Below are 25,883 nucleotides of genomic sequence, written 5' to 3'. Positions count from 1 at the left end.
AAGGGAATGTTCAGTCAGTCTTTATTGCTCAAACTATTAAAGATATATTAATGAACACAATTCCTGCATAGCACAGGCTGACATTAGTTATACACAGACATCAAAGTCTTTGTCACTTTCTCACAATAGAGTTGTTCAGTCATGGAGTCAATTTGTTGGCTAAGTGGGAAGCTAATTATTGGGTGTGAAGAGTAACAAGTTCATTACTTGTAAAGATTTACACATTAAGCAACACACATTACACAAACTCATACATGAAATGTGAAATGTAAAGCTTTACTGATATAAATACTACAACAGCGCTTCATAAACTAACATAGCGGTAGTCCTTAATATTTAGCAACACACTAGCCATGCATGTTTTAAAACGCACAGCACAGTAGCATGCCCATCTGTATTTTGTTATAGAACAGAACTAGTTCCTTCAAGTAATGACAGAATTTATTTTACTCATAAATCGCAAACCACCATTCTTAAACTGATAGAGAATTCTAGAGGCTTTTAAGTTCACAGGCCATACATAAGTGATTTTAATATTGCAGGTAAATGTGTTTTGGTGAGCATACAAATATCATTCACAATCACAACAATAATTTCTAAGGTCCTTCTGGTTAAGGAGGCCAATAACAAGACTCTTGTTAATGCACATGGATATATTATGATGATATGCATATACAGAGGACTGATGTGTTAGATGTCATTTAATGACTGGATCACCTCTGGCCGGCTAATTGAGCATGACAAAAATAAAATCTTCTTGTGCCTCCTTCCATTTCACTGGAAAATACCCCTTTCTTTTTGTGACACCCAGGATGCACATGGAAACACACAACAGACAAAAATCAAAAAACAAAAAACACACAACAGTAGTCCTCCCAAAATACATATTTAACAGCCAGACTGCTGAGGTTTCTTTCTGGCAACATTCAGTATGGACAGGCATTCAGGTTTCTTCTACATATGCAGTTTGAGGTCTAGTAAATGTCAAGCGGAGCCTGTTATTGAATCGACCATAACACAAATCCACTGCAGTTCTCCACACAGGCTCAACAAATGAGGTTCAAAATACAAACTTCTCATTCACAGCCATTTCAGCTGGCTTAAGAGTACAGGTAAAAGACGACTTCTCACTTTGGAAAATCTCATAAATCATGAACTTATTGATTAGCTAAATTATCATGCATTCTGGTCTTTCTCTATGGGGAAATGCCCTTGCTTAGTGTTAAAAAACTTTGGTACATTTCACACACTTTTTTTTTTTTTAAATGTGAGACATGGTGGTATGACTGTGGAAAAAGAAGTGAAAAATCAAACATGCATACACATAATTACACTGAATAATGTGTACTTAAAAAGGATAATATTTAAAATAAAATAACCTTTTATTCATATTTTCCCATCTCTGTTTTGAATATTTAGAAATTAAGATGAATAAAAAAAACAAACCTGGTTTAAAAGCGAACATATCAGTGCCAAACCAGAACATTTTAAATGTTATGCTCGGTTTGAAAATATTTCACTGAACAATAAAACTCACTATTCCCAGAGTCAAATTTGCTGAAACTGCAGATTTTTCTCCCTAACAAAATTAAAACTCCCATATTCAATTCACATCAAGACAGAGGTCTTTCACATAATTTTTAATAAACTAATTCAGAGCATCTTCACCACCAAACCTCACGGAATTCACTGCACATCCCTGCAAATGCATATGGAATGATTTCTGAGCATATAAACAAGTGCAAATCAAATCGTCTGATATTCCAGGATCCATCAGGTCACCAGAGGGTTTCCAGAAGGTTAAAGCTCAGGTCAATAGCAAGAAAGAGTTGTCCTCAAATCCCGCTTTGGTTAGAAGGCCACAAACGCAGAATATCTTTTGCATGATGATTAATATTTGCATAAGGTTAAATGACACCGAGTCATTTGGAGCGACGAAGAGAGTGAGTGCTCATTTGAATGCTGTGTTGTAAACTTTCTTGCATAAACACGCACATAAATTTCAAAGATGAAGGAGAATGGTGTCGACGGAGCGGTCAAGTAGGGAAAATGCCATGGGGAAAGTCTTCATGGAGCAGAACCAAGCTGAGAGTCATGAATAATGGAATAGGTTTTCAGGGGATCTGGATCATGGTGTTGATGAGAGTGATTGTTGCTACGCAGAGGTTTTGGCAAATATGGCCCAGAAACAAGCAACAACTTGCATAAAAGTTATGAGAATGAATGTGAAAAGGTGGATGATGGAAAGATGAAGAGGTGCAAAAGCTATTAGTTCTGATGAAGGCGACGGAGTGGGTAGCTCATGTGGGCGGTTCTCTCACTGTGCCGTTGGTTTTGCTCTTGCTCCTGGGCAGAAGCTTGCGATTGATGATACGCCTGAAGGTGGCCGTCCTCTTTTCCCTGTCGCCCATCATGGCCGCCTCGGGATGCTCCAAGTACTGCAGGTCATTGTGGGACTGGCTCATCCCCGGCTCCTTTCGCTGATGTCGCCGTCTGAAGAATAGCTTGGCACTCTTGTGCAGGAAGCTGCCTACAGGGGGCGCCAAACAGAGATGAAATCAATCAGACAAGCTCCCCAACATACAGTGCTTCACTGAGCCAACCTGGAGGTCAAACTCACCGCTCAGATCAACCGTGAAATTAGGAATCAAATAATCTTTACATTTTGTTGACCTCCATGAAGACACAGTGGGTGTGTAGGATTTCTGACGTAATCTGAATATGCTTGTGTCTTTTTCAGCTCTGAAAGATGCTACAATACGCTGGCTGCATCAAAAGTAAATTAGTTGAAAGAACACAAGCACACTACTAAAAGTACGCAAACATATTCCAAAGTGCTTGTTTTAAGAATTAAAGCAGTATAAACCAGTCCACACCAGCTTAGAGGTTCAGCATGGCTGAACCTCTGGATTTTTAAAGCTGTTTGGGTAAGTTATCAGCCAAACATCTCAATGGGCCAACAATGAAACCATTCAACAGCACAAAACTAAAACCAAGGGATGCCTCCAAAGATTTGAGATGCTAAAAGGCATGTCAAATCTTTCTCCATGTCCAAAAGTTAAGACTGAAACCACATGTTATTTAAATACAGGATAATAACTTTTATTACTCAGCTTATTATCGTGATGGAAGTGTGAAACAAATGCTGGAACATGGACTGGCTTTTTACTAAAGGGTTTGTTAACCATTTCACAGGGAAGTCTACATACGTTTACTACTATAGACTTCTCAAGAGGTCACTTACTCTTCCAGCAATAAAGTCTGGTTAGCACAGGTTTCCACTTTAAGATGGCAAAGAAAAAAAAACACAAAGTAATAAGGGAGAGGTATAGAGGACAAAAAAAGAAAGTGGATGTCATCAAATGTCAGAAGTATAGACAGAAAGACACTAGACAGTGCTGTAACGTTCATATTAGACACAAAGACAGAATTTTGTAACTCTCTGTTAGCTGTGGCATCCCAATAATAGACTCAATTATGATAGAGATTTTAAGAAAGAAATCCTTCCCTCTTCTCTCAAAGCTGGTTTACATAAAGCATATCAAGTCACAGAATAAACTACTTTTCATGTGAAGTTTGTAGAAATTAGAATCAAACTGACAAAAAGTGACAGTAAAGACACTTTCATGCTGTTCTTTTCTCTGAATGTATCACAATTTCCACAAAACTATTATGCTGCACAAAATATTGATAATAAATGTTTATCGAACTCTATACCAGTATATTAGAATGATTTCTGAAGGATCATGTGACACTGAAGACTGGAGTAACGGCTGCTAAAAATTCAGTTTTGCCATCACAATGTATTTTTGATCAGACAAATGTAGCCTTGGTGAACATAAGAGGTGTTTTTCAAAAATTCTAAATCCAAAATGTTTGAACGGCAATGTTAATGCAGGCCATTAACCTTGTTTTTCACATGAAGTCCTGTGACCACATTTATAACTCCAGTAAAACACTTTATGCAGTTTAAAAACGAAAAGAGGTTAAATACAAACTCAAACCCTTGCTCAGCACAATCTAAATGTTGTTGATCTTTATTCACAGAAAGCTCAAAGTTCATCCCCTTCCCCCCCCCTCACCTTTTCCTTTTTTGGAACCCGTTTCAGAGATACAGAGAGATGTTTTATCCGCATCTGGGTCCTCTCCAGCCTGGCTCTCCCAGTCCTCCACGTGGTCTGTGCCATTCGCACCCACCAGAGACTCTGTGGGTTCGAGAACACTGGGTTCTGCCTCTGTTTCTGAGGGTAACGCTTCACTGCTGTTGCCCTCAGAAGCTCCGGACATTGAAGCATCCATCGCAGCTGCGTATCCTGCCATCAGAGTCATCTCCTCATCCTGTGTCAGAGGGGCCTAGAGAAGAGGTTAAAAGAAAAGCCATAATTAGAAACTGACAATTGAAGAACTTGTTTTATGATGTAACATCATGATGTAATTTATGATTAATTTACATCATAATCACAATTTATGATGCGACTGTGATTATGACAGGTACCTCTAACTACCTGTAGATACAACATAAATGAATTCTGTTTGAGACAGGTAATTGATAAGTTTGGTAATTTTGTACTATATTTTGTATGAATAAACTAAAAATGCAGAGTGAATGAATAAGTGAATGAATATAATAACTGAATATTTACCAATTATATAATTTAATGTTATTAGTGTTTTAAAATTAACTAAGGTAATCTAAAATATCAATACAAATAAATAATATAACTGATCTGGTACCAATATATTGTACATGCTTACTAAATATGCATATATATAGGTCACTGAGTTTCTCTTATTCTGTACCTTGGTCACTCCTGAGATGATGATGGTGCTCTTTTTGACAGGTGATTTGAGCTTTTGTTTTGCCGACTCATGGAGCTGTCTGATGGCAGCTTCGGCTACAGGGTCGGTTCCATTTAACACTAATAACTCTGTGCAGGAAAACGAGTGAAAAATAATGTTAAAATGCTGAATGTAATCATTACTAATGTGGCATTTTGAATTTACACTTGCTCCTGGACTGCTGATGAGCACTTGCGGTATAGAAAGTGGAAATAAAGGAAATGCATTTAGCCATTTATGCCAACAAGCTTTACTGGAAATCCCACCTGTATCTGACGATGACAGGGCTTTGCTAACTTTGGCTCCGAGTAGTGACGTCTGCTCTGACACCCTTCTCTCCGCCAGCTTGTTTTTAGAAGGCGATCTGGATTCTGTAAAGAGGGATTTTTAAAACCAAACATGAAAATCAGATAGGAGATTTTGATATTGTGGTTTAGGAGATTGACATGACAACTGTAGTATCTTAAAGTTGGATTTCAAATACCCAAATAACATTCAGACCGCCTTCCTCAAAATCAACAACTGAATCAATGGCCAAAAAAGGTACCAGGTGCTAAAGGTCGTCCTGGCTTGCTCCTCACAGCAGTGACAGTGGTAACAACGGTGCCACAAGGCATCACAGTGCGGTCCATCTCCACTCTTTTAGTAGGGGCCGGCATGGGCATCTGCCAGCTACGCACCTCGCTGGGCTCCAGGTAGGTGAACTACACAGAAGCTCATTTAAGTTGGTAAACCGATATACAAATAGCATATTTAATTTGCCAATGGCTTATAATATAGGTCTGTGTATTAAGCTAGAACATGGCATTTTAACAAAAATGTAAGCTACTGTACATGTGAACTACATTATTTTGAAAAGCAAATGAAAATACATAAAGTATCTAATTTCTATGAGATATCTATGAGAATTAATTCTGAAATGTGATAAACACCTAGTTACACTGTATCATGATGAGATATTTTACCTCAGTAGTTAATGATCCGGTCACTTGATCTTTGGTCATGAGTGAAAAGGTCTGTTGACCTTTGGGGTGTTTCTTCACTAGATCAAAAGGCACAGATACCTGCCCTAACAAACCATCTGGGAGGACAACAGAGAATGATGCCTGATCAAATCAAAGTAATATACATTATTTGATCAATGTGTTTGCAAAGGAAGGCAAAAGTGACACCAAGCACACACAGACAAACACATTTCACTAAAGCTGTTACGAAATCACAGTGAAAGGCCAATGACATGAAGTAATATAGGCTGTCTCGTGTCTGTTAGAAGAGTTCAAGTCAAGATATTACCACAGTATCCTTCTATTAGCTCAATAAATCTACTACCTGTACTGCAATTTTGAGGCTCTTTGATGATTTAGAGAAACAGATGACCGAAAGTAGATTAAACTTCACAGATGACCTTCAAGCTTTTGCAGACCCAGATTAATGGATATCACTTTTCTGTTTTTATGCCGTTAAGCTGGTTTATTTTCGGTCATGTGGACTTACTCTCCAGAGGTTCGCCGTTATCCACAACCTGGATGTTCAGCTCTTTTGACCGGCCGCTAAGCTCACTGCAAAAACAGACAAAGACGAGAGAAAATAAATCATGCAGCATTTCCATTTAAAAAGATTGGAGAATGCCCCAAAACTGTCAAACTACAAACATTGTTTAAATCTTAGGAAATGCAGGCTGATTTGATATTTAGTGATTTCTTGAGTTGACAGTCTTGACCACGGTTTTGTTATATATATATATATATAAAATGCGTTTAAAAAAAACAACAAAAAAACATTTAATGGGTATAAATTAAGTTTGCATGAGCAGCTGAGGAGGGAGCAGATGGAAGTGGACCTGAACTCACAATATGAAGGGTTGGTCCCAGGCTGGGGTGGATGTGTTAGTCAAGACTGAACTGGTGACCTTCTGAGGAGGATCATCCAACTGAAGGATACACTGGGGATTCACGCCGCCTGAAACCAGAATAGAAATAGTTCTTTACCACGCACAAGCAATACCCTTCCAAAAGAAGGCCCATTTGCTAATGTACATTGAAATAAAACCAGGTATTTGTGCCAAAAGAAGAGATCTAGGAGTGTTTGAGCTAAATGACTAACGCAGAAAACGCTCTTTGCCAAAATGAATTATGCATAAAATGGATGAGAAGCCAGTTGTCTCAGTTAAGTGCCTGCTAGGCTGTAATAGTGACTTGGCTGGAGAGCAGCGGGACTATTAGACCACTTCCGGAAATGATTTCTGACCAGAAGGGACATCCTGATTGAGGAAAACACAGGCAGTAAACTGAGTAAGTTGTGGGGGGCGGTGCTTTTAGGGAAGAGTAGCCTGCACTTTGTGCCCGCAACAAAATGTCATCCAAATAATTGCCTTGATTTCTTCGATCCAAGCAATATGAAAACATTAGCTGAGGTCTGTGGTGTGTATGAGCTCCATCTAATAAACAAGACATAAGGGTGTCATGTGTCATATATTTAGAAATGGCCCATCACAAACAGCTGCCATTGATTGAAAAGATGCACAAGTGATATTAAAATGCTAAAAACATTTTCTCATTTTCTCATGCTGAAAAGAAATCTTTATCATCAATACATGTTTCATTTTCTTACATATTGCACACAGCTGTCTAAATGATTAGGCTAAATATTAAAGAGAACTGGAAGGACATGCATTCTGCTGGAATATGAGTGTGTTTCAGTGACCTGCAGCACCATCCTCCTGTTTGCATGTGACCCGGATGTTCTTCACTAATAGTTTCCACTCATGAGCTCGTGGGGGCTTTGGGGGTGAGGTCACCTGCAAGGTCTTGTTCCTTACTTCCTGTTAAAGAGGACAGAGGAAATAAAACATTATCACTCATAACATCAACAGTTACATCCTTTTCTGTCTTTTTCTCTCCATTCTGAGCAAATTCCAAAGTTATGTAACGTTCTGAATACAAGGCCTAAGTATAAACAAAATAGGGTTATAAACATTTATTAGCTTCTGTGGTTGATATGAAGTGTTTTAGAGAGGATTAAATGCTAATTTAATATTTAACACATTTATGCTGGATAGTACCTTGACTTCTGCAGACTCTGCAGGCCGGCTGCTCAGAGTTACGGATGCTTGAGCTCGACTCAAGACCTGTCTGAGCCTGTCGTTCACAGCGAATTCACTTAGACTCTCACAATCTCCCTGAAACACACATAAAGAGTCATGGGCATTCTGAAAAAATAAGCAGAAGTCGCCCTTCAAAAACCTACTGAGATTTACAAATGATGGAGTGTGCAATTAGAACCGCATTTAATTAGGATCATTTCTATCTCGAGTGGTTCGATGTGTGAATATACCTGTGTAAAACTTGGCGTAAGCTGCAAATTTGAGTCCAGGTGAAGCACCCCCCAGGAAATTTCCACTTCCTCGTTCACCTCTTTTATCTGTAAGGCCAGCTGTGCCAACAAAACACACACAAATGTTACTTTCAACCATAGACACAAAACAAGGGCTGATCAGAGCAGTAAGCCACGAGACACAGTGCAAAACTTCTTTTAACATGGTTTAACACAAGGTCTTAATTGTCTTGTTTCTTTCACCAGTCATGAAACAAAACTGAAATTTAAAATGTCAACCATGTAAAAAAAATGATAACATTGATTTATTTTTATAAATTTAAATTTTATAAATTTTCTGCATTTATTTGTGCATTAAATTGCAGCTATAAAGTGACCAGTTTATAATTAAATATTGCATTTGCACTACTGTTCAAATGATTGTGTCGGTCAGACAGGAAAAAACAAAGAGTGATTTTGTAAAATAAATATTATTAGAATTTAAAATAATAGTTTTTAATATAATATATTTTAAATTGTAATTTATTCCTGCGATGGCAAAGCTGAAAGTCATTAATAATAATAAATCACAACAAACAACTAAGTACGACTATTTACCATTGTTAACTTGCCGCATACAGGTATGTATATCAATTTCAGAAAAATGGTGCTTCATAAACCAAGCAAGGCAGAAACACACAGCGGCCAACAACAGAATAACATAACACTGCCTACTTCAAACTCACAATAAACAAAGGGTCCAGAGCATTCACATATTCACAACAGCTCATTGAGCCGCAGGGCCCACAATACATGGAGGAATGGGCTGTCATGTCCAAGCATGCCTGCGTTACATTTCTGAAGACTGAATTTGGGTGAAATGTGGAGAAGAAGAAAAAAAGACAGGACACCAAATTCCAGTCCAGTGCTCAAGTTCACTTCTAAATCACATGAAATTCTAAAGCCTGAAGAGGACGGACGAACTAGAAAACGTCACTAATGACCTACAGTGCAATATATATACACAGAACCTTCAATCAATCCATTTCAATCTGAACATGAAAACATATTTGCTTACAGTACTTGTAACTCTGCCAAGAGTTGGACCCCATGGAGTCACAATAAAAGTGTTATTCCACAACTTCATATGTGGCTGTGGGCTCTAGAGTGCACTGACCTCTAGAACGGAAACAAAAGCCCTAAATATACTGTTGTTCAGCCTACGAAGCCATTCTAACAACCACTGGGAGCTTTCCAGCAACCGGCCCTGACCAGCAAGAGAAACAGCTAGAAAATATGCAGTAACCACCTGGATTCCTCCAGAAAGAGGCTTGAATGACAAACAGAAAATGCAACTGCTTCTACAAAAGCCAGTATTCCGTATATACACTTGGCACATGTCTGGTATTCCATTCACAATCTAGCACTTGACCTGACTTATTTGAACAAAAACAGCCCACTTTGACAGAATACCACAGATCTGGGGGTGGATTCTGAAGGCATACAAGGAAACGAAAGATTTAACGACAGGTTTAAATGCATTTTGCCACTCAACGCACGTATGGCTAAAACGGGATCGGGACGACAATGAGAAACCAGGCAACTTATTGGTTTAAAAATAGCTGTAATGCAATTGAGCAAAGGCTGTGTGAGTTTTTAAACACAATGCATAGTCAACGGCTGCAGAGCAGAAAAGGCTGCATCTCTGCACACTGAAAGTTATTTTTACTGCCATTTGTAGCACAATATTAAATAATTGTCCAAGAGGTACAAGCTTTTCCATTAATAATTCTAGGCAGGATGTACCAGTGAAATTGCATGTTTCTGAGGCAGAGACATATTAACGGTGATTAAAATAAAGGCAGGACATCGAGCCAGTGCTCACGACCGAGGCACTTAATCTGATTCCCGCGGCGAATAAAACAGCAGAGTGAGTCACGCCCTATAAATCAAAAGCATTCGGGATGGCGCATGAAACGTTACATCTCTCACGAGCACACGAGGCATCTTATTCAAGAGCAAATGTGTTTATGCCTGATCCCTACTGGTATGTGACTGTACACATATAAAACAGTGTTATTTTTAACCAAACATATTACAAATCATTTTCAGCAAATTAAATAAAGCTGAAATCAAATAAAAATGTTAGAAGAAAAACCTATCTTAAATTAGAAATGTTACCTTGGCAGCTAACTGAAATACATTTACATAAAAAAATTGTGGAAACAAAAACTGAAATTGAAGCTATATAGAAATATATAAAAACAATCAAAATGACAATAATTACAAGTGTGGAAATATATTTTAAAATATTAATAAATAATATAAACGTATATAAATAATTCTAAAATAACTAAAAGGGGTCCCAAATGACTGAAACCACTAATAAAAAATGGTGTATTACTTTACTTCAATATTTTTTATTTCAAGTATAATATGAAAATGAAGCTAAATCTGACCTTTGCACAAGAGTACTTTGCGCTTATATTTGATAAATGATTTAGAAATAGTGCAGAATCTGATATACTTCTTATAATTTTATATCATACAGGTTTCAAAATCACAAAACTTGGTTTATTCCCTACTATAGATTTAATTTCCTCACAAGGCTCATTTCCTTCCCAGCTCAAACTGAATGTACAGCCCATGAGCACTGTGTTGATTTATCCAAGTTTGACTAAAATAACTATTTACTTTGATGGCAAAACACGTGACAGACTTTCCAAGAATCACAAAGAAGGAAATGCTTGTCTACTCCAAGAGAACGTTTAAAAAAAACTGGATTATCTGCCTCTTGTTTGACAATTTGCTATACATATGCAAAGCGCTTGTGTTTACCCAACCATCCTCAAGCGACACTAAGAGCAGAATAAACACTCATGTTTACCTGCAGACGAAGTGGAGATATCTTCACACTGTATCTCAGGGGGGTTTCTGAAGACATTGAGCTTGGTAAAGCACTGATAGAAAACTGCAGCTTGTTTCCAACCACCTGACACAGGACATTCTGCAAAAAGAATACAACTATGAGTAAGACGAGTTTGTCACTTTAAATATCCTCATGCTTCATCGGTCATAACATAGCTAATAATTTTTCTGAATCATCAAACAGGGTGCATGTCAAAATGAGAAGTCTTATAACCACATTTTGGTTCAAATCATCCAAACCTAAATACACTTCTTGTAAGCAAGCAGTGTGAGATTATAAAGACGTTTGGCAACAAACAGTTCACTCATATATGTTAGTGTGTATAAACGTACAAAGCGTGACCTTACTTTTTGACCGGGCGTTTTTGTAAAGCTTGAAATCCGGTCCACGGCCAGTTCTGATGATTGAACACCATCTTCTTCAAATGTCAGCTGAATCCCACTCTAATAAGAGGAACAAAACACCAAAGGAAAACAATAAGCAAAAGAGACCACAACACTGAAATTTTAGGAGTTCATATGTGCTACTTTATTAAAAATGAAGACTATACCTAGATATAACAACAACAACAACCCCACCTGTGATCTACAAGCTTCTTCATTGAGGCTCCTGAACCAGGCTCTTCTCCACTGACTCTTCCAGCTTTTCAGAGACAGCACCCAGCATAAAATCCCATCGGCTTCCTCAGAATCCACATGATTGAGAGACGTTTTCCCAACAGGAGGTTCGTTGGAAAAATACAGCACCAAGTATATAATCAAAGTGACAACAGAGGCCAGAAAGAGAGTGACCATGCAGAGCCACTGCCAGGAGAAAACACCCTCCATAGACGACATGATTCACTTTAAACCCTTAACATGTTTACCAACAGCCCTACTCCTCTCCCTTCCGCGTCCCAGCACAATAACGACACTTTCCGTCCTAGTATTGACTTATAAATCTCCTTCACAAACAGCAAAAATGAAAGGTCAGGGAGGGTGGAGGCTCGTAAATCTCACTTCAACCAGCACGACAGCGACAGACAGATGTGTTTTAACACAAAATACAATGATTAAATCAGACGTTTATAGCATCTGCACAACTACTGACACTAAGTAGCATTTTTAACACACGCCAGTTCACAGTAAACCGCCCGTGAATGAATCTGCGAGATTTTAACCGGATAACTCGTCTCTTGTCGGACACAGATTAAATATTTTTAAAATATTAGCGATTTTTAAAAATATATATACTTGATAACATAAATTAAAGATCTATTTTAGACAGATATTGGCTATTTAAAGACAACTCTAAATAGTGAAAGCATTAAATCCGGAGCATCCGAGGTGAAAAAGTTCCTGAAAATCCCCCGGCGTTGATGAGCCACGTACCATCACATTAGCCGAGCATTATCCCACAGAAAAGAGTTTAAAAGTGGCATTAAGTGCAGTTCTCATCTTCTCTAGCTGGTTTGTTCATCCTCCTGGGAGTGTATGGTGAAGAGAGGCAGAAACGGAGAGGATGAGTGTGTCACACACACCGCTGATTTCGAGGATTATTAGCTTTGCTTTGAGCTTCTGGTCTGGAGTCACCAGACGAGACAAAATAAAAGTCCCTACTGCAGTTTCCAAAATTATACAAATTGACGTGTTTATATTCAAATTGAATTAAATAATAGTAAATTGAAATATGTAGACAAAGTCAATCAATCAAAATTGTATTTGAGGTATACTATTATTACGGGGAATTTATGCTTGCTGAAAAAAAAAGACAAAGGTCTTGTGACATCTCTTCATTTGAACAATAGGCGTTTCTTTGTTTATACGCAAAAGCAGCGTTTGAATATGAAAATGTGCGACTTGTGTGCGTGCGTGGATCACTTGCTAAAACAATGGGATTGTTTGAAAACGTTTTTTTTTTTCTCAAAGTAGTATATTTAACGTTACAGTTCACCCTCATACAGTTGAATGCAAATAATAATAATAATAATAATAATAATTTGATATTTACTCACTGCTAACATTATTCACATTATTTACTCATTGCTAACATTATACAAACTGTAAATGTTCTGTTTTGTCTATCAATACTTAATAACAGAGCACCAGCCATCGTTAGATAACTTACACAAACCGATTATAACAATAAACCGATTATCTCAGACGAACCACTCACTAGGTTTCGACGCCTTGGCTTGAAGTAGACCTGCGCGGAGGCAGAAAACAGAAGGAGAAATAGTGCGCATTCTATAATATTTTTTTGCTACAATTACTTTCTCACTTTAATATGTATAGTATACGTAATTTCCACGTTAAAATAGTGAAACCATTAGTTAAAACACTGAAGTATCGATTCTAGAGAAATTAAACATTTGAAATGTCGATCCACCCAATAGTATTCATCCGCCATTTCCAAATGTCCATCGGAATCATGAGAGAGTGAAGCTCAAAAAATGCATAATATCGAAGAACCTATTTGAATTCCAATCTTTGTTTATTTTAAAAGCTGATTTCAATCGCAATTGTAATTAGTGAAGGTCAACTGAACTCTACCTGAACGGGTAAATTATAATTCGATAAATAGGAATAACGTTAGGCCTATTACGAGTTTGGGCTAATGTGCCCGCTTCCTAGCATAGATGTATGATGTTTACATTTAAATTTATGTTTGAGTGTGATAGAAGTCAGAAAGGTTATGTTTTCTTGTTAAACCTTTTTCTTTTTTCAACTTTCTGACTAAAGCCAATTGTAACTGCAACTGTAATTAGTAAGTAAACAATTATGGTTCGGCTTGCTATGCTAAAATTATTCAACCAAGCATATTTTAGTTTTCAGGTGAGGAAGAAATCTCTGGTTACTTCTCTTATTTGATCCATGGGACATCTGCATCATGACAGGGGTTCAGCCAATGCCCTGTCCGGTGCTCCTCGGCACTGTGAAAGGTGGAGGTTTATCAGCTCTTCTGCACAGATACACAATTGAGAAGAAAGTAGCAAAAGTGGAGAAGGTGCTCAAAAAAGGTTAGCATACATCAGGGGCTTTTCCAATTCGATTTTTATTTTTACAATGATTGTACATGTTTTATTAATACTTGTTATATTATGTCTTCCATAGGTGTGGGAGTTGACAGCATGAACCACCTTGGACAGACACCACTCTTTTGTGCGTCTCTCCTTGGCTTTGCCAGTGTAGCAGAGAAGCTTCTACAGTATGGGGCAAACCCAAATCAGTAAGGTCAAACCCATATATCCCATAATAAACCCACGAAGCTTGTTTGAATATAAAAATAGCATATTATCTCATGTGTGATGTTTGTGTTCACCAGTCGCTGTAATGATGGAAGTACCCCCATTCATGCTGCAGTTTTCTCCTGTAATCCCTGGCTGCTGAGTTCACTGCTGGATGCTGGCGGGGACCTGCGTCTCCATGATGATCAGGGCCGGATGCCGAAGGACTGGGCTGAGGCAGGTGCTCAGGAGAACAGTCCGAAGGTGTGTGCTGATTGTTTTGATGCTGCTTTGGTTCTGTATCAATAAAATGCAGCACCAGTGCAGCCTTAAACTTTGTCTTTGTAATGACAGAGTGTTTCATAATTACAATTGCATAGTTTCAATTAAATTTTTTAATTAAAACCTATTCATAATATTTTTTTAGTATAGTAGTAATTTCTTTGTATATGCACCGCAGTGTAAAGGCATCATTAGACCATTAATTCTTTCAGATGCTTGCTTTTCTGAAGAGATGTGAGTCTCAAATGCAGAGCTTGCTGCAAACCCATCCATCCAGGGATGCACGTACCACCCCGACCTCCTCAAAGACACTGCTCAGCTCTCCATCCCTGCTTAAGCTTATGCGACCTTGGTAAGATCTGCAGCTCTTCTCTGGCCATTCGTCTTTATCAGTCAACACTTTCTGTGTTTTAAGGCGTGAATACACGACTTTCAAAACCTTAACAGATTTTAAAACACTCAGAATAAAACACTTGAATACTTTGTAAATAGTTACAGAGAACCAGAATGCAAATGAGAGGAAAATATGTGCAAATATTATGTAGTGTTCTCCAGCCTTTAGTTATAGTGTCATTTCGAGAAAGAGAAAGAGACAATACCTAGAACAGTGATTCAAGACTTTGATTGTACAAAAGTAAAAGTAAAGTTTTTTTGTATTTGTCCTTCTCTTTAGGGCATCTGGGCTCACTCATGAAAATAAAATAAATTATAAGATGTCTGCCTGTGAGATGACGATGCAGTGTTTTGGCTATGGAAAGGTATGCATAAACGTTTTTTTCTCTCTTGCAAATATTTTGAGAAGATTAAACCTGAACACACATCACATTTTTTAGTAATATACATAAATGTTTTCATATTTATTAACAAACATGTTCTAAATCCTAGACTATGATTATAAGGATTATAAAATGAACATTCCCCTTTCCATTAGCATACCAAATCTACTAAACACAATGTACTTTCATGTTGACAGCTATTAATCGCATTGAGCTGTTAAGTTGTTGTTGTATAATCATTACAGTTATACTCTGAGAAGCCAGAGTTGGGTCTGGGACTGGCTGCTTCTGTGCCCTTGATAAGTGACAGTGATTTAGCTCAAGCTAACGATGAGCCTCTCAATTCCTTTATGTGTGGATCTTTCATACGTATGACCAAGTAAGACATTGTAATCAAGCCATGACCTTTTATTGAATATTCATGAAGTCAGAGGACAGATTTAAATGGATATACAGCATTTCCTTACAGCAAACGTAATCATTGTTTTTTTTTTTTTTAACTGCGCCTTAGTTACAGTTGGAAAGGATGTCGTGTCACTGTTAAAGAGCTGCATGATCAGATTTTGCAACACTATGAAGAACGTGATGGTCTCCTGGACCTGCTCATTTCTGAGCAGGAGTATTGCTGGTAGGATAATGAACACTCTTTAAAAGCTACAAAAGAGTTTGAGAGTGAACATATGTAAAGGACTGTTATTATTAAAAGTTGATTTAGGTGATAAGTCTTTCTGTATCATTTTGTAGACAATATGAAACATTATTTGCTGAAAACTGAATGAAATTTGTGAATTTTATCCAATTGGATTGGATAAAACATGATGGGCGTTAAGGATGTTGAGGTTAATATTATATTGGTTTTAATTTTTTATTTTTTTCCTGGCCCGCACAGCTGTTAATCAAAAAAGTAATTTTAAAACAGATAAAGATGTCACTTTGATGAAGGACTAAATTATTATTTTTAGAGTTATATATTATAGAGATAATGGAATCTGTTATTTTAGTGTCATTGAGATCCTATTATAGTTTTTTCTTTTTCTGGTTTGCATTTTAAATGTAATATTTATGTTTTAGTAATTGAGTTTTTAAGTTTTTTTTTTTTTTTTTTATGTCTGTACAGTTTTATCCATCTGTATTTCAGTTTTAGTTTCTAAAAACTAAATAAAAATGAGAAATTTTATAACATTTTATTTAAAGGGGAAAAGTTTAAAGTTTTTTATGTTTTAGTTTTAGCTATAGTTTTAGTTACCTATATTATATCCTGACTATTATATCCTGTGCAGTCAGCTGTCTCACCCCCACCTGCTGCTGCTGATGGCTGTGAGTATGTCTGTTGACCTGGACAGCACAAAGCTGGTCTATGAGAGAGTAAATGTGGGGTCCCTGTACAGCCTGCTGCACCAAAGGGTAATATTTGAAATTTCAAAAAGATTTATAAATGACTGAGAAGTGGTTTTATCTTAAAATGTGTTCATTGTTTATTTCCACACTCTGCAGCGGGATGAGTTTCCTCTCCTACAGCTGGTTGACCTGTTATCAGTGATGCTACAGGTGTGTGAGGTGTTAATGTACCTGCATGGCCGATCTCTGGTGCTCCGGGCCCTTTCCTCACACACTGTACTCATTGTGTACCCTGGAGTTGCCAAAGTTACGGGCCTCGGGTTCATTGTGCCCAGGTACACCGTTCTCACTAAGGGCACATACAGTAATAAAATATATAGACTCTATATATTTAACATAACTTGAATTTAGGAAATTGGTAAATTAAATGGCTTCTATTCATAATGGACACAGTATGTGATTTTCTTTAGTTGTTTGACATGCCTTTACCCTCTTTTCCAACTGCAGTGAGGGAACGACCCCCTACACCCCAACTCCTGTTCCTTTACCTCTCAGCCTTTTCAACTGGGCAGCTCCAGAAGTGATTAGATGTAGAGCATGTACAGGAAAAGCTGATCTCTATAGTGTGTGCACCCTTATACAGGAGATCTATACAGGTACCTTCATGCATGCGATGTAAACTGTAGTGCTTGTGTAATAGATCTTGTTTTGTGTTGCTAGCTTGCAACTTTTAAAGCAGTTATATTGCTTTGTGCAGATGCTTTGCCATGGGGCTCCACAGACCCACGCTGGATAAAACGGTCGGTAGAAGCCGGTCAGGCTCTGATAGCAAACCCTGCCGTGCCTGAGCCTTATTACCAGTTCCTGCAGGCGGGCCTCCAGCACAAAGCCCAGCACAGGACCAGCAACCTGCATGATTTGTGCTACAATCTACGCTGTTATATAAGGGTTTGTACAGTGGTCTAGTTCTGATACCGTATCACATAAGTATGTATCGGTGCACATGTAACATGCTTTATTTTCTGGATGTGCACTACTGTTCAAACTTTGGTGGGTGACATGATAGAAAAATGTAAAATTAGTAAGTGAAATTATTTAGGATATGTTATACAAGGTATTTCCAGATATAGAGAGTAATATACAGTATATCAGCATGAGAGTAAATGGTGCAATCTAATCTACAACAGGAGATAAGAAGCGAGAATACAAGAAGTGGATGGAACTCATGGTCAGCTCTTCAGAGCATCCCTGGATGGAACACTGACATTAATCAGGCGAGAGAGCAGGACAGCTCTGGTGAGATTTCCATTCATTCATGATTAGGGAAAGTTTTAGAGCATAGAAAATGATCGCTTTTGTGAGAAAGTGTCTGTTAATTTAATGCAGTACATTAACATAGTTTGTCCTATTCTTTTCTCTTAGTATATCAGCACTGCAGGACTGCAGTACACAATGAGATCCGGGAACATCACCTGGAAGGAATCTACAAAGAAGAAGAGGAGTCCACCACAGACACTGATGACCTCCACTGGGATATTTCGCAAAGTGACGTCACTGCTTTGCAAGAATGGCCAACTACCCATCATACTCCACTTTCTGAGCCACCTTGTTCTAACTATAGTGATACAGACAAGGATCTGGCAATTAGTCGCTCTATCTCAAAGCATACTGGCTCCATTGTTCTCAACCTTAAAGTGTCTCAGGTTCTTCTACAGCAGGCTGAGCAGAGTCTGGATAGCGTAGAGGCGGCCCAATTGGGTGTCCCATGCTTTGATGAGGTGGATGCTGTGATGAAGAGGGTGAACATGGAAAAAGAGTGCAGTAATGGTGTTGGGAAGGCTGTGGGGCCACCGTTTCAAAATTATATTCCCAACTGGACCATTAATGCAGATGAGGAGGTCAGTCAGTACAGCTCAGCTCAAGATGAGAGCTTCGAGAGCACATCATATCCTAGTAGTGTACAGGTAAGTGTGGCGTTTGATCAGTTTAATGTACCCTTGCTGAATAAAAGTATTAATTTCTTAAAGAAAGACAGAAACTAAACTAAATGAAAGAAACATATCACCAACAGAGGTCACCTACTAACAAAAAAGGAATAGCAATCAGTAAAGCTTAATGATTTAAATAATTTATAGAAAAAATATGAGGAAAAGGCTTCACTTACAGGAGGAGAACAGGGACTTGAGAGTTGAAGCAACAAAAAGAGGACAGCAACAGACAGGACATCAAAAGTCTGAGAGGTACAACAGTATAAGAGCATTAGCAGAAAAAGACTAATATAAGTCAAAAGGAGAATGATAGATGGATGGCAACAACAGGAAGGATATATATGAACAAACAGGCAAGAACGTGACAAAAAAAAAAAGCAAATCTCTTTTTTTCAGGTTACATGTGCAACATGGGTTGTCGGAGACTCAGAAAGATGGCAGACACCAATCTCTTGAAAAACACTTCCAATCAAAAACCTCATGGACCAGTGAGAGACAATAGCCACACCATTCATTATCTTCATGTGCAATTTATCCAGTTCAAAGACTGTCTTAGAGGTGTCATGTGACCTGTTGTGTGTGTCTGTGCAGGTGAGGTTAGTGAAATGGTGGCCCTAATGACACATGGGCGATTGGGGTTACCCTTGAGTGCTTTTGGCAGCAGTGACAGTGAAGACGTAGCAGAGCAACAGCTCCACCTACAGGACAGACATAGTGTGAACGGCTACCAGGAATCTGAGACCCAGGAAAGCACTGATCTGGAGCAACTATTCAAGAGTTTTGCTGGTAATAGAGCTGTGTCTGAAATTGCTGTTAAAGGGATAGTTCACCAAAAAATGAAATTTTGCCATCATTTGTTGACCCTCATGCTGTTCACCCTCTTGCAACTGTTTGGTTACCCATATTCTTCAAAATATCTTCTTTTGTGTTCATCAGTAGAAAGAAACTCATACAGGTTTGGAACTTTATGACAATTTTCATTTTTGGATGAACTGTCTGTTTTCATTTAGTGTTTTGTTTTGGTTCAATTCAATATTAAATTCCATCTTTTATATCTAAAAATGTGTTTAAATGCTATTTTATACCAGGTATTCAGAGTGATAGTGAGGAGAGCACAAATTACCACACTATCAATCATACTTTTGATGTGACCGATGGAGTGCTGGAGGCTACAAGCCAAACAGAGGTGATAAAATATGACCTTTACTTATTTTTGTTTTGTACCATTCATTAATGTTTCTTTATTTTTTTTAATTAAAACACAACCATCCACATTTACATAGGAACATTCAGTATTCTTTTTTACATGTAGAATTTTTAAAGGTACAGTAACAAAAACTGTGTTTTTTGTATAAGTCTGTTTAATAAGGCCAATGTGAGTTTAATAAATCGTCATTTAAGGTTGTTGTATGACTTAAACCTTAACATTATAGGTGGACTTCTAGAACAAAATGCTATAAAAATGCTAAATATGTACCCTTTAATGTATGTTGTGTAACAAGGATGAGGGACGTTCAGATGGCTTGGACTGTACACAGCAATCTAGCATGTTCTACACCCCCAAACATCAAATGTCCAACCACACATCATCTGGTGAAGAGCGCTCTCAGGTGAAAATAGGCAATTTTAGATATTTTTGGGACACTCTTTATATAATGCAAAAAAAGAGAGAAGATTAGGCATATGCCTTGAAAAATAAAAGAGGTAGATTTCCTCTACCCTTTATGTTTGTTCAGTCACTGAGCTCAGAGGACGAGTTGGACGTCACAGTGGAGGTGTGTCGACCCAGCACATCTCCAACAGAGGGAAAACGGGCTGGTGAAAACAGTCTGAGTGGTATGTAGATCAAAACAGCCTGCAGTCAATTGCATGTCCAGTTTTGTGGGTAACGTTTGTCTTTTTTATAACCTTTTTATGCCACCCTTTTTCATCTAGAATACCAGCTTGCTCAGGAGGACTCAAAGGAGTCTGAATCCATTACTCCAGTGCACAGGTGTATTCCTACCATCAGGTACAAGAAATAAAGCATCTACCACAAAGCTCAATAACAGATGATAAAACTCAGTTTATTGTAATGTTATTTTAATTAACTGTTAAGTTTTGGGGTCAGCAGTGGAGTAATGTCTGTTGAAAATTCAGCTTTGCTATCACAGAAATACATTCCTTTTTAAAATATTAACATCTTACCGACCCCAAACTTTTAAATGGTAGTGTATTTTGTTACTTTTGTTAAATGTATTTGTATGTACACGTATGAGTCTTTTGTTATTAAAAATGAAATCTTCCTTTGGCTGAGTCTGTACTCTGTGTTTTGGTAATTTTGTTCGATCAGTTGTTTGCCAGACCTGGCTGAGATTGCAGACCTCTCCAGCATATCCTGTTCACCAGCCCATCAGTTAGAATGGGGGGAGTCAGCTGAAGCCCTGCCTATCCCTCTCAGCAGAGGACATCCACCCTGTAACAGCACCCCACGCAGCCCAAAAGGTACAAAGTGTATCAGAAAAATGTAACATACAGTATATCAAGATTCAGAATAGGTTGTGTGGGTCAGTTTTCTAATTGTGAATGCGGTTTAATTCCAGGCCATAGGACACATCTTAAAGATGTGCAGGTTGGCACTGAGTCCCTTCCTCACCTCCAGAGCTTGTTGGATACGTCACCATGGGGTAGTACTCCGTCCAACACTGTCTGCACAGAGAGTTACGCCACAGTCAGCGCAGGAGACAGCAGCACTGTCAGTCAATGAATCATGATATTTGAATAATATATTTCTGTCAACAATCATATCCGTATCGGGCAATAAATGTGACTTTTTATGTTTTCCCCATCAGTCCAATAAGTAAAATAGACTGATGTACTGCTGACAATTTATACTCAAATAAACACCCCCGATTGTTTATACCAGTTGGCATAAATAATGTTGAACCTAAAATGTATACTTAGAGCCTGATTTTTTCCAGGGTACACAGGCATTTTATTTCTATAATCTTTGTTATACTTGTGTTATTTTTAACTTGCATAGTGTAAAAGAATGTTGGCGATCTATTAAAAATATGAATTAAAAAATAAGTTAAAAAGAATAAAAAATAGTTACAAATAAATACAGAAAATAATGAATAAATAAAAGTTGATGCAAAAATTAATTGAGCAATAATTAATTGATTTTGTTTTATCGTGTAATTTATTCCTTTATTTTCCTTTTATTTATTTATTTGATTTCTTATCTATCTATCTATCGAGAGACTTTTAAGGTGGGTGTTTTTTGATAATATCTTTGATCTATATTTCCAAAGTATGAATTGTTTTAGTTATTGCCCAAAATTTCAGTATCAGTGCATCTCTGATTTCTAATGTGTGACCCTGGACCACAAAACAGTCATAAGGGTCAATTTATTGATTTATACATCATCTGAAAGCTGAATAAATTAGCTTTCCATTGATGTATGGTTTGTTAGGAGAGAACAATATTTGGCCAAGATACTATTAACTATTTGAAAATCTGGAATCTGAGGGTGCAAAAAAATTTTAATATTTAGAAAATCGAAGGTTTTCTAAAAATCGAAAGCTTTTTAGTAAAGACAGTTTCTTTATATTATATTCAAATGCTTATTGTTGTTGTTTTGCTGTAGAAGCTTACATCTGATCAATGTAAATGTACCATTATCTTATTTTTGCATCAATATAATCACAGCTGAAGCATTTATATTGATATCCTGCTTCTCTTTTCAGACAAATGCCTCTGTGTCCAGCGTCCTGCAGTCTCCAGTGAAAATCAACATCTCTAAGGATGGAAGGGAGGAAATAGACTCTCCCTCCAGCGGTAATGCAGAGTTCACCACTGCCAGCTCTGAAACCAGACAGACCACTGAGACCAGCCAGGGCATCAGTGAAGAGACAGAGCATCCTATTGGTTTGACAGCTTGTTGTTCATTGCAATCACTTTTAAAACTTAATCACTGGATCTATTTGCCATGATGTGAGAATCTGTTTGTTTTTGTTTCTTGCAGAGAATAATGTGAGTGAGGAGGCAGGTGATGATGACCCCCTGGACTCTGAACGTCAGTGTGAGCAAGAGTCCTCTGATGAAAAGGTTTTTGGTGATGAAGACATTGCAGAGAAGTTGGAAGGGTGTGAGGGTGAAAACCCATGTCAGATACATGGTAGGACAGATCTACAGCAGGGCTGTGTTTTTGTTAACTTAAATTAGGAATTGAAGTAATATGCTTGTGTATTTTCAGACCATCATCCAGATCGCAACCCTGCTGATAATGCAAACCCTCAGAAAAGAGATAAGAGTCACAGCCTTGATGAAACTGAGAGGTAAAGCACCCAATTCTTTGCCATAGTAAAGGGATTTTGTAAACTTTGACACAGTGAGGACAAAAAAAGAAAAAACTGACATACAGTGTCCTCCATAAGTATTGGGACAGTAAAGACAAAATTGCTCTGTTGGCTGTGGAGTCAAGACATTTACAAATATGATTAAAACATGAATATGAGACAAAACTACAGAATGTCACATTTTATAATTGGGTGATTCAACACATACATGTTTTACCAGCTAAGAAGATCAGCACTTTTAGAGTTCATCCCTCTATCTGATGTGAGCATAAGTATTGTAACAGTTGCCTCACAGGTCTTTCTAAGTGATCAGCTGTGTCCTGTTGCATTAATTCTTCAGATATTAAAAGCAGGGAATGTGTCGTATCAGTTATATCCATTACTTCTGTATTCTGAATCATGAATTCGATGATGACACACACAAACCAGGATGAAGATGAGGGAGCTGACTTTGAGAGAAAAGCAAGCAATATGGATGCTAAAAGAAAAGCATGCCTTGGGTGTCATGGCATGGGCATGCATGGCTGCCTCTGGAACAGGCCCTCTCAACTTTACTGATGACTTAATGTATGATGACAGTAGCAGAATGAATTTGGAAGGGTACAAAACCATCTTGCCTACCAATATTCAAGAAAATGCCACCAGATTCATTGGGAAGTGCTTCATATTGCATCAGGACAATGACCCAAAACACCCTGCCAGTTCAGTCAAGGAATTTATAAGAGCAAAGAAATGGAAAGTCTTAGGTTGCCCAAGTCAATCTCCAGATTTAAATCCGATTGAACATGAATTTCAGCAGCTGGAGAGGAGAGTAAAGGCAGAAACTCCCCAAAACAAGCAACAATTGGAATTGGCTGCATTAAAGGATTAAAGTATCTCAAAGGATGAGACCAAGAGTCTGGTGATGTCTATGGGTCACAGACTCACTGCTGTGATTGTGATCTGCAACTAAATAATAGCTTTTCTTTCATATCTGCCTTATGTTCAACTGTCCCAATACTTATGCTCACATCAATGAGTGGGATGAACTCTGAAAGTGTTGTTCTTTTTATTTGGTAAAACATGTATGTGTTGAAACGGCTAATAATAAAATGTGACATTCTGTAGTTTTGTCTCAAATTCATCTTTTAATCATATTTGCAAATGTCTTGACTCCACAGTCAACAGAGCAATTTTGTCTTCACTGTTCCAGTACTTATGGAGGGCACTGTATATCAGAGTGAAATGGCTTCTGTTAAAATTTAGAATAGTCTGTTGGTTTTTATGGGGTGGATATTTATATATTTTAATTGAATCATTTAAATTTTTTGATCCATGTTAGTAGGTTCTATTATTTATTTTTTTCCCCTCTCCTAAAACTAAAATGAAGTTGCTTGTACATTGAAATGGCATATGAAATCTTGCAGGGCAAGCTCCACCCTCGATGAGGATCTACAGAGAATGTTTTTGGAAAGAGCCACAGAGCAGAGAAACCCTAGAGACCCAGGGTCCATGTGAGTGCTGAAGCTCCATGTTTTTCTGTCTCAAAAACCACCCTAGAAGTGTCTGGATTTTTATAAATAGGATTATATGTGTTCTGAATAATATTTTACTCTTAAATTATGTCATATATTAATCTGTACTTGGTCTAGCATGTCTGACTTAAAAGGAGAGGGGGATGTGAGAGAGGACTTGGGTTGTCCAGAAGGGGACTACATAGAGACAGCAGCAGGTGCGTGGAAAGAAGTCTTTTTCTAATCTCCTTTCAAGGGTTAGTACAGACCCCTTTTCAGTTAGTAAATACTGTGATGATTTTTTTGTGGGCGGAGCTTAGGTGGAGGCAGAAAGATTAACCTGATCACTTCTCTAACACTAGCTATCAAGATTTGTTTGCTTGTTTTTAACGACTGGAGAAAACATGATTTTACCTGAATATTGCCATTGTTATTTGAAAATGTTAACTTTAACGGACGAACGTGTAGCCGTAGAGTTTAGTTCCAACCCTAATCAAACTCACATGAACAAGCTAATCAAGGTCTTGGGGCCTGTTTCATAAAACAAGTTTACCAAATAAGCCAGGCTTATGTTAGTGTGTCTGACTTGTTTTTAACCAAATCAACTGACAATACGTCAGACTAACGGAAGTAAACCTGGCTTATTTGGTAAACTTGTTTTATGAAACAGGCCCCTGGATTACTAGGGCTACAGGTAGGTGAGGTTTTTTTTTTTTTTTTGGACTCTGCAGGACATCGGCACTCCACGATCGACGTTGCCAATCCCTGGTTTAACTGATTGAAGCCCCATTTGTTTTCTTTCTGTAGAATGTCTAAACAAGCTAGGAGAGAAGATAGAGGCAGCTGATCAGGAGAACCATCCTAACAGGTGCACATAAAGCTTAAAATAAAATGCATTTGACCATAGGAATACACTGCTAGAGTAAATTGTATTGATTATATTAGAAAACTCCTGCTGGCTTTCCTGGTTGAAAATACTCCAGAATTTATTTTTGTAATTTCATCGTTTAATTTTTTATTAGCAGAGTTCTTGAGCAGACACTTCCAGAGTCAGTCAAGCTGCACTGTTAAAGAGGAGCCGATCCTGATGTTTTGCATCTGAATTGTTCACATTTTAGCTGCTTAAGGCGGAGTTTGTTCTTTGTTGAATTTACTGTTTAACGTAAGAAAATGTTCCAAATAATAATAAAAAAAACTTAGCCTTCAGCTTTGTTCTTATGTACATCAACAGTTTGAGCTTTGTTGTTACTGTGGACCGTAACAAATAGATGTAATACATTTTTAAATTCTATTTGATGTTCTGATGTTGTTGTTACAGAAATGTATTGCCAGTGTCTTGTTGCATTCAGTAGCTTTTAAATAAAGGAAACATATATATAA

General features: G+C 37.7%; 2 protein-coding genes across 3 annotated transcripts; one reads left to right on the top strand and one right to left on the bottom strand.

Moving 5' to 3' along the window:
• Nucleotides 1-6: 6 nt before the first annotated feature.
• Nucleotides 7-12,681, bottom strand: c2cd2 (C2 calcium dependent domain containing 2). Its single transcript, XM_079410456.1, has 14 exons — nt 11,659-12,681; nt 11,428-11,523; nt 11,039-11,158; nt 8,173-8,271; nt 7,901-8,017; nt 7,543-7,660; nt 6,690-6,798; nt 6,334-6,398; nt 5,805-5,920; nt 5,387-5,543; nt 5,106-5,210; nt 4,801-4,928; nt 4,083-4,353; nt 7-2,530 (listed from the first exon to the last, which is right to left on the bottom strand). Exons 1-14 carry the CDS (start codon nt 11,914-11,916, stop codon nt 2,301-2,303), a joined length of 1,989 nt encoding a protein of 662 aa, XP_079266582.1. The 5' UTR covers nt 11,917-12,681; the 3' UTR covers nt 7-2,300.
• A 774-nt stretch (nt 12,682-13,455) lies between these two features.
• Nucleotides 13,456-25,882, top strand: tex14 (testis expressed 14, intercellular bridge forming factor). Of its 2 annotated transcripts, none has more exons than XM_079410454.1 (30): nt 13,456-13,619; nt 13,887-14,078; nt 14,173-14,287; nt 14,384-14,549; nt 14,798-14,919; nt 15,241-15,325; nt 15,589-15,722; nt 15,855-15,971; nt 16,624-16,747; nt 16,838-17,016; nt 17,189-17,337; nt 17,439-17,629; nt 17,869-17,977; nt 18,104-18,645; nt 18,848-18,921; nt 19,066-19,157; nt 19,261-19,455; nt 19,758-19,855; nt 20,172-20,279; nt 20,406-20,505; nt 20,605-20,680; nt 21,002-21,153; nt 21,252-21,403; nt 22,399-22,579; nt 22,677-22,829; nt 22,908-22,989; nt 24,417-24,503; nt 24,642-24,721; nt 25,311-25,371; nt 25,529-25,882. In XM_079410454.1, exons 2-30 carry the CDS (start codon nt 13,949-13,951, stop codon nt 25,572-25,574), a joined length of 3,900 nt encoding a protein of 1,299 aa, XP_079266580.1. In that variant the 5' UTR covers nt 13,456-13,619; nt 13,887-13,948; the 3' UTR covers nt 25,575-25,882. The 2 variants fall into 2 exon arrangements, with proteins under 2 accessions (XP_079266580.1, XP_079266579.1); XM_079410453.1 differs by having other exon boundaries at nt 13,464-13,619; nt 14,780-14,919; nt 25,526-25,881.
• Nucleotide 25,883: the final 1 nt, after the last annotated feature.

This window comes from Barbus barbus, assembly GCF_936440315.1.
Source record: "Barbus barbus genome assembly, chromosome: 47".
NCBI classification, from domain to species: Eukaryota; Metazoa; Chordata; class Actinopteri; order Cypriniformes; family Cyprinidae; genus Barbus; species Barbus barbus.
The sequence above is the reverse complement of the archived record's forward strand: the minus strand, read 5'-3'. Positions and strand labels throughout refer to the sequence as shown.

Bases quoted from the DNA above. Each gene is read 5' to 3' on its own strand.
- c2cd2 (XM_079410456.1), bottom strand. From the start codon at position 11,916: ATGTCGTCTATGGAGGGTGTTTTCTCCTGGCAGTGGCTCTGCATGGTC. The intron at 8,018-8,172 runs GTATATTCACAC...TGTGTGTTTCAG, and splicing joins TTACGCCAAGTTTTACACAG to GGAGATTGTGAGAGTCTAAG. The intron at 7,661-7,900 runs GTACTATCCAGC...CCTCTTTAACAG, and splicing joins CAGAGTCTGCAGAAGTCAAG to GAAGTAAGGAACAAGACCTT.
- tex14 (XM_079410453.1), top strand. From the start codon at position 13,949: ATGACAGGGGTTCAGCCAATGCCCTGTCCGGTGCTCCTCGGCACTGTG. The intron at 15,972-16,623 runs GTAGGATAATGA...TATCCTGTGCAG, and splicing joins TCTGAGCAGGAGTATTGCTG to TCAGCTGTCTCACCCCCACC. The intron at 19,456-19,757 runs GTAATAGAGCTG...ATTTTATACCAG, and splicing joins ACTATTCAAGAGTTTTGCTG to GTATTCAGAGTGATAGTGAG.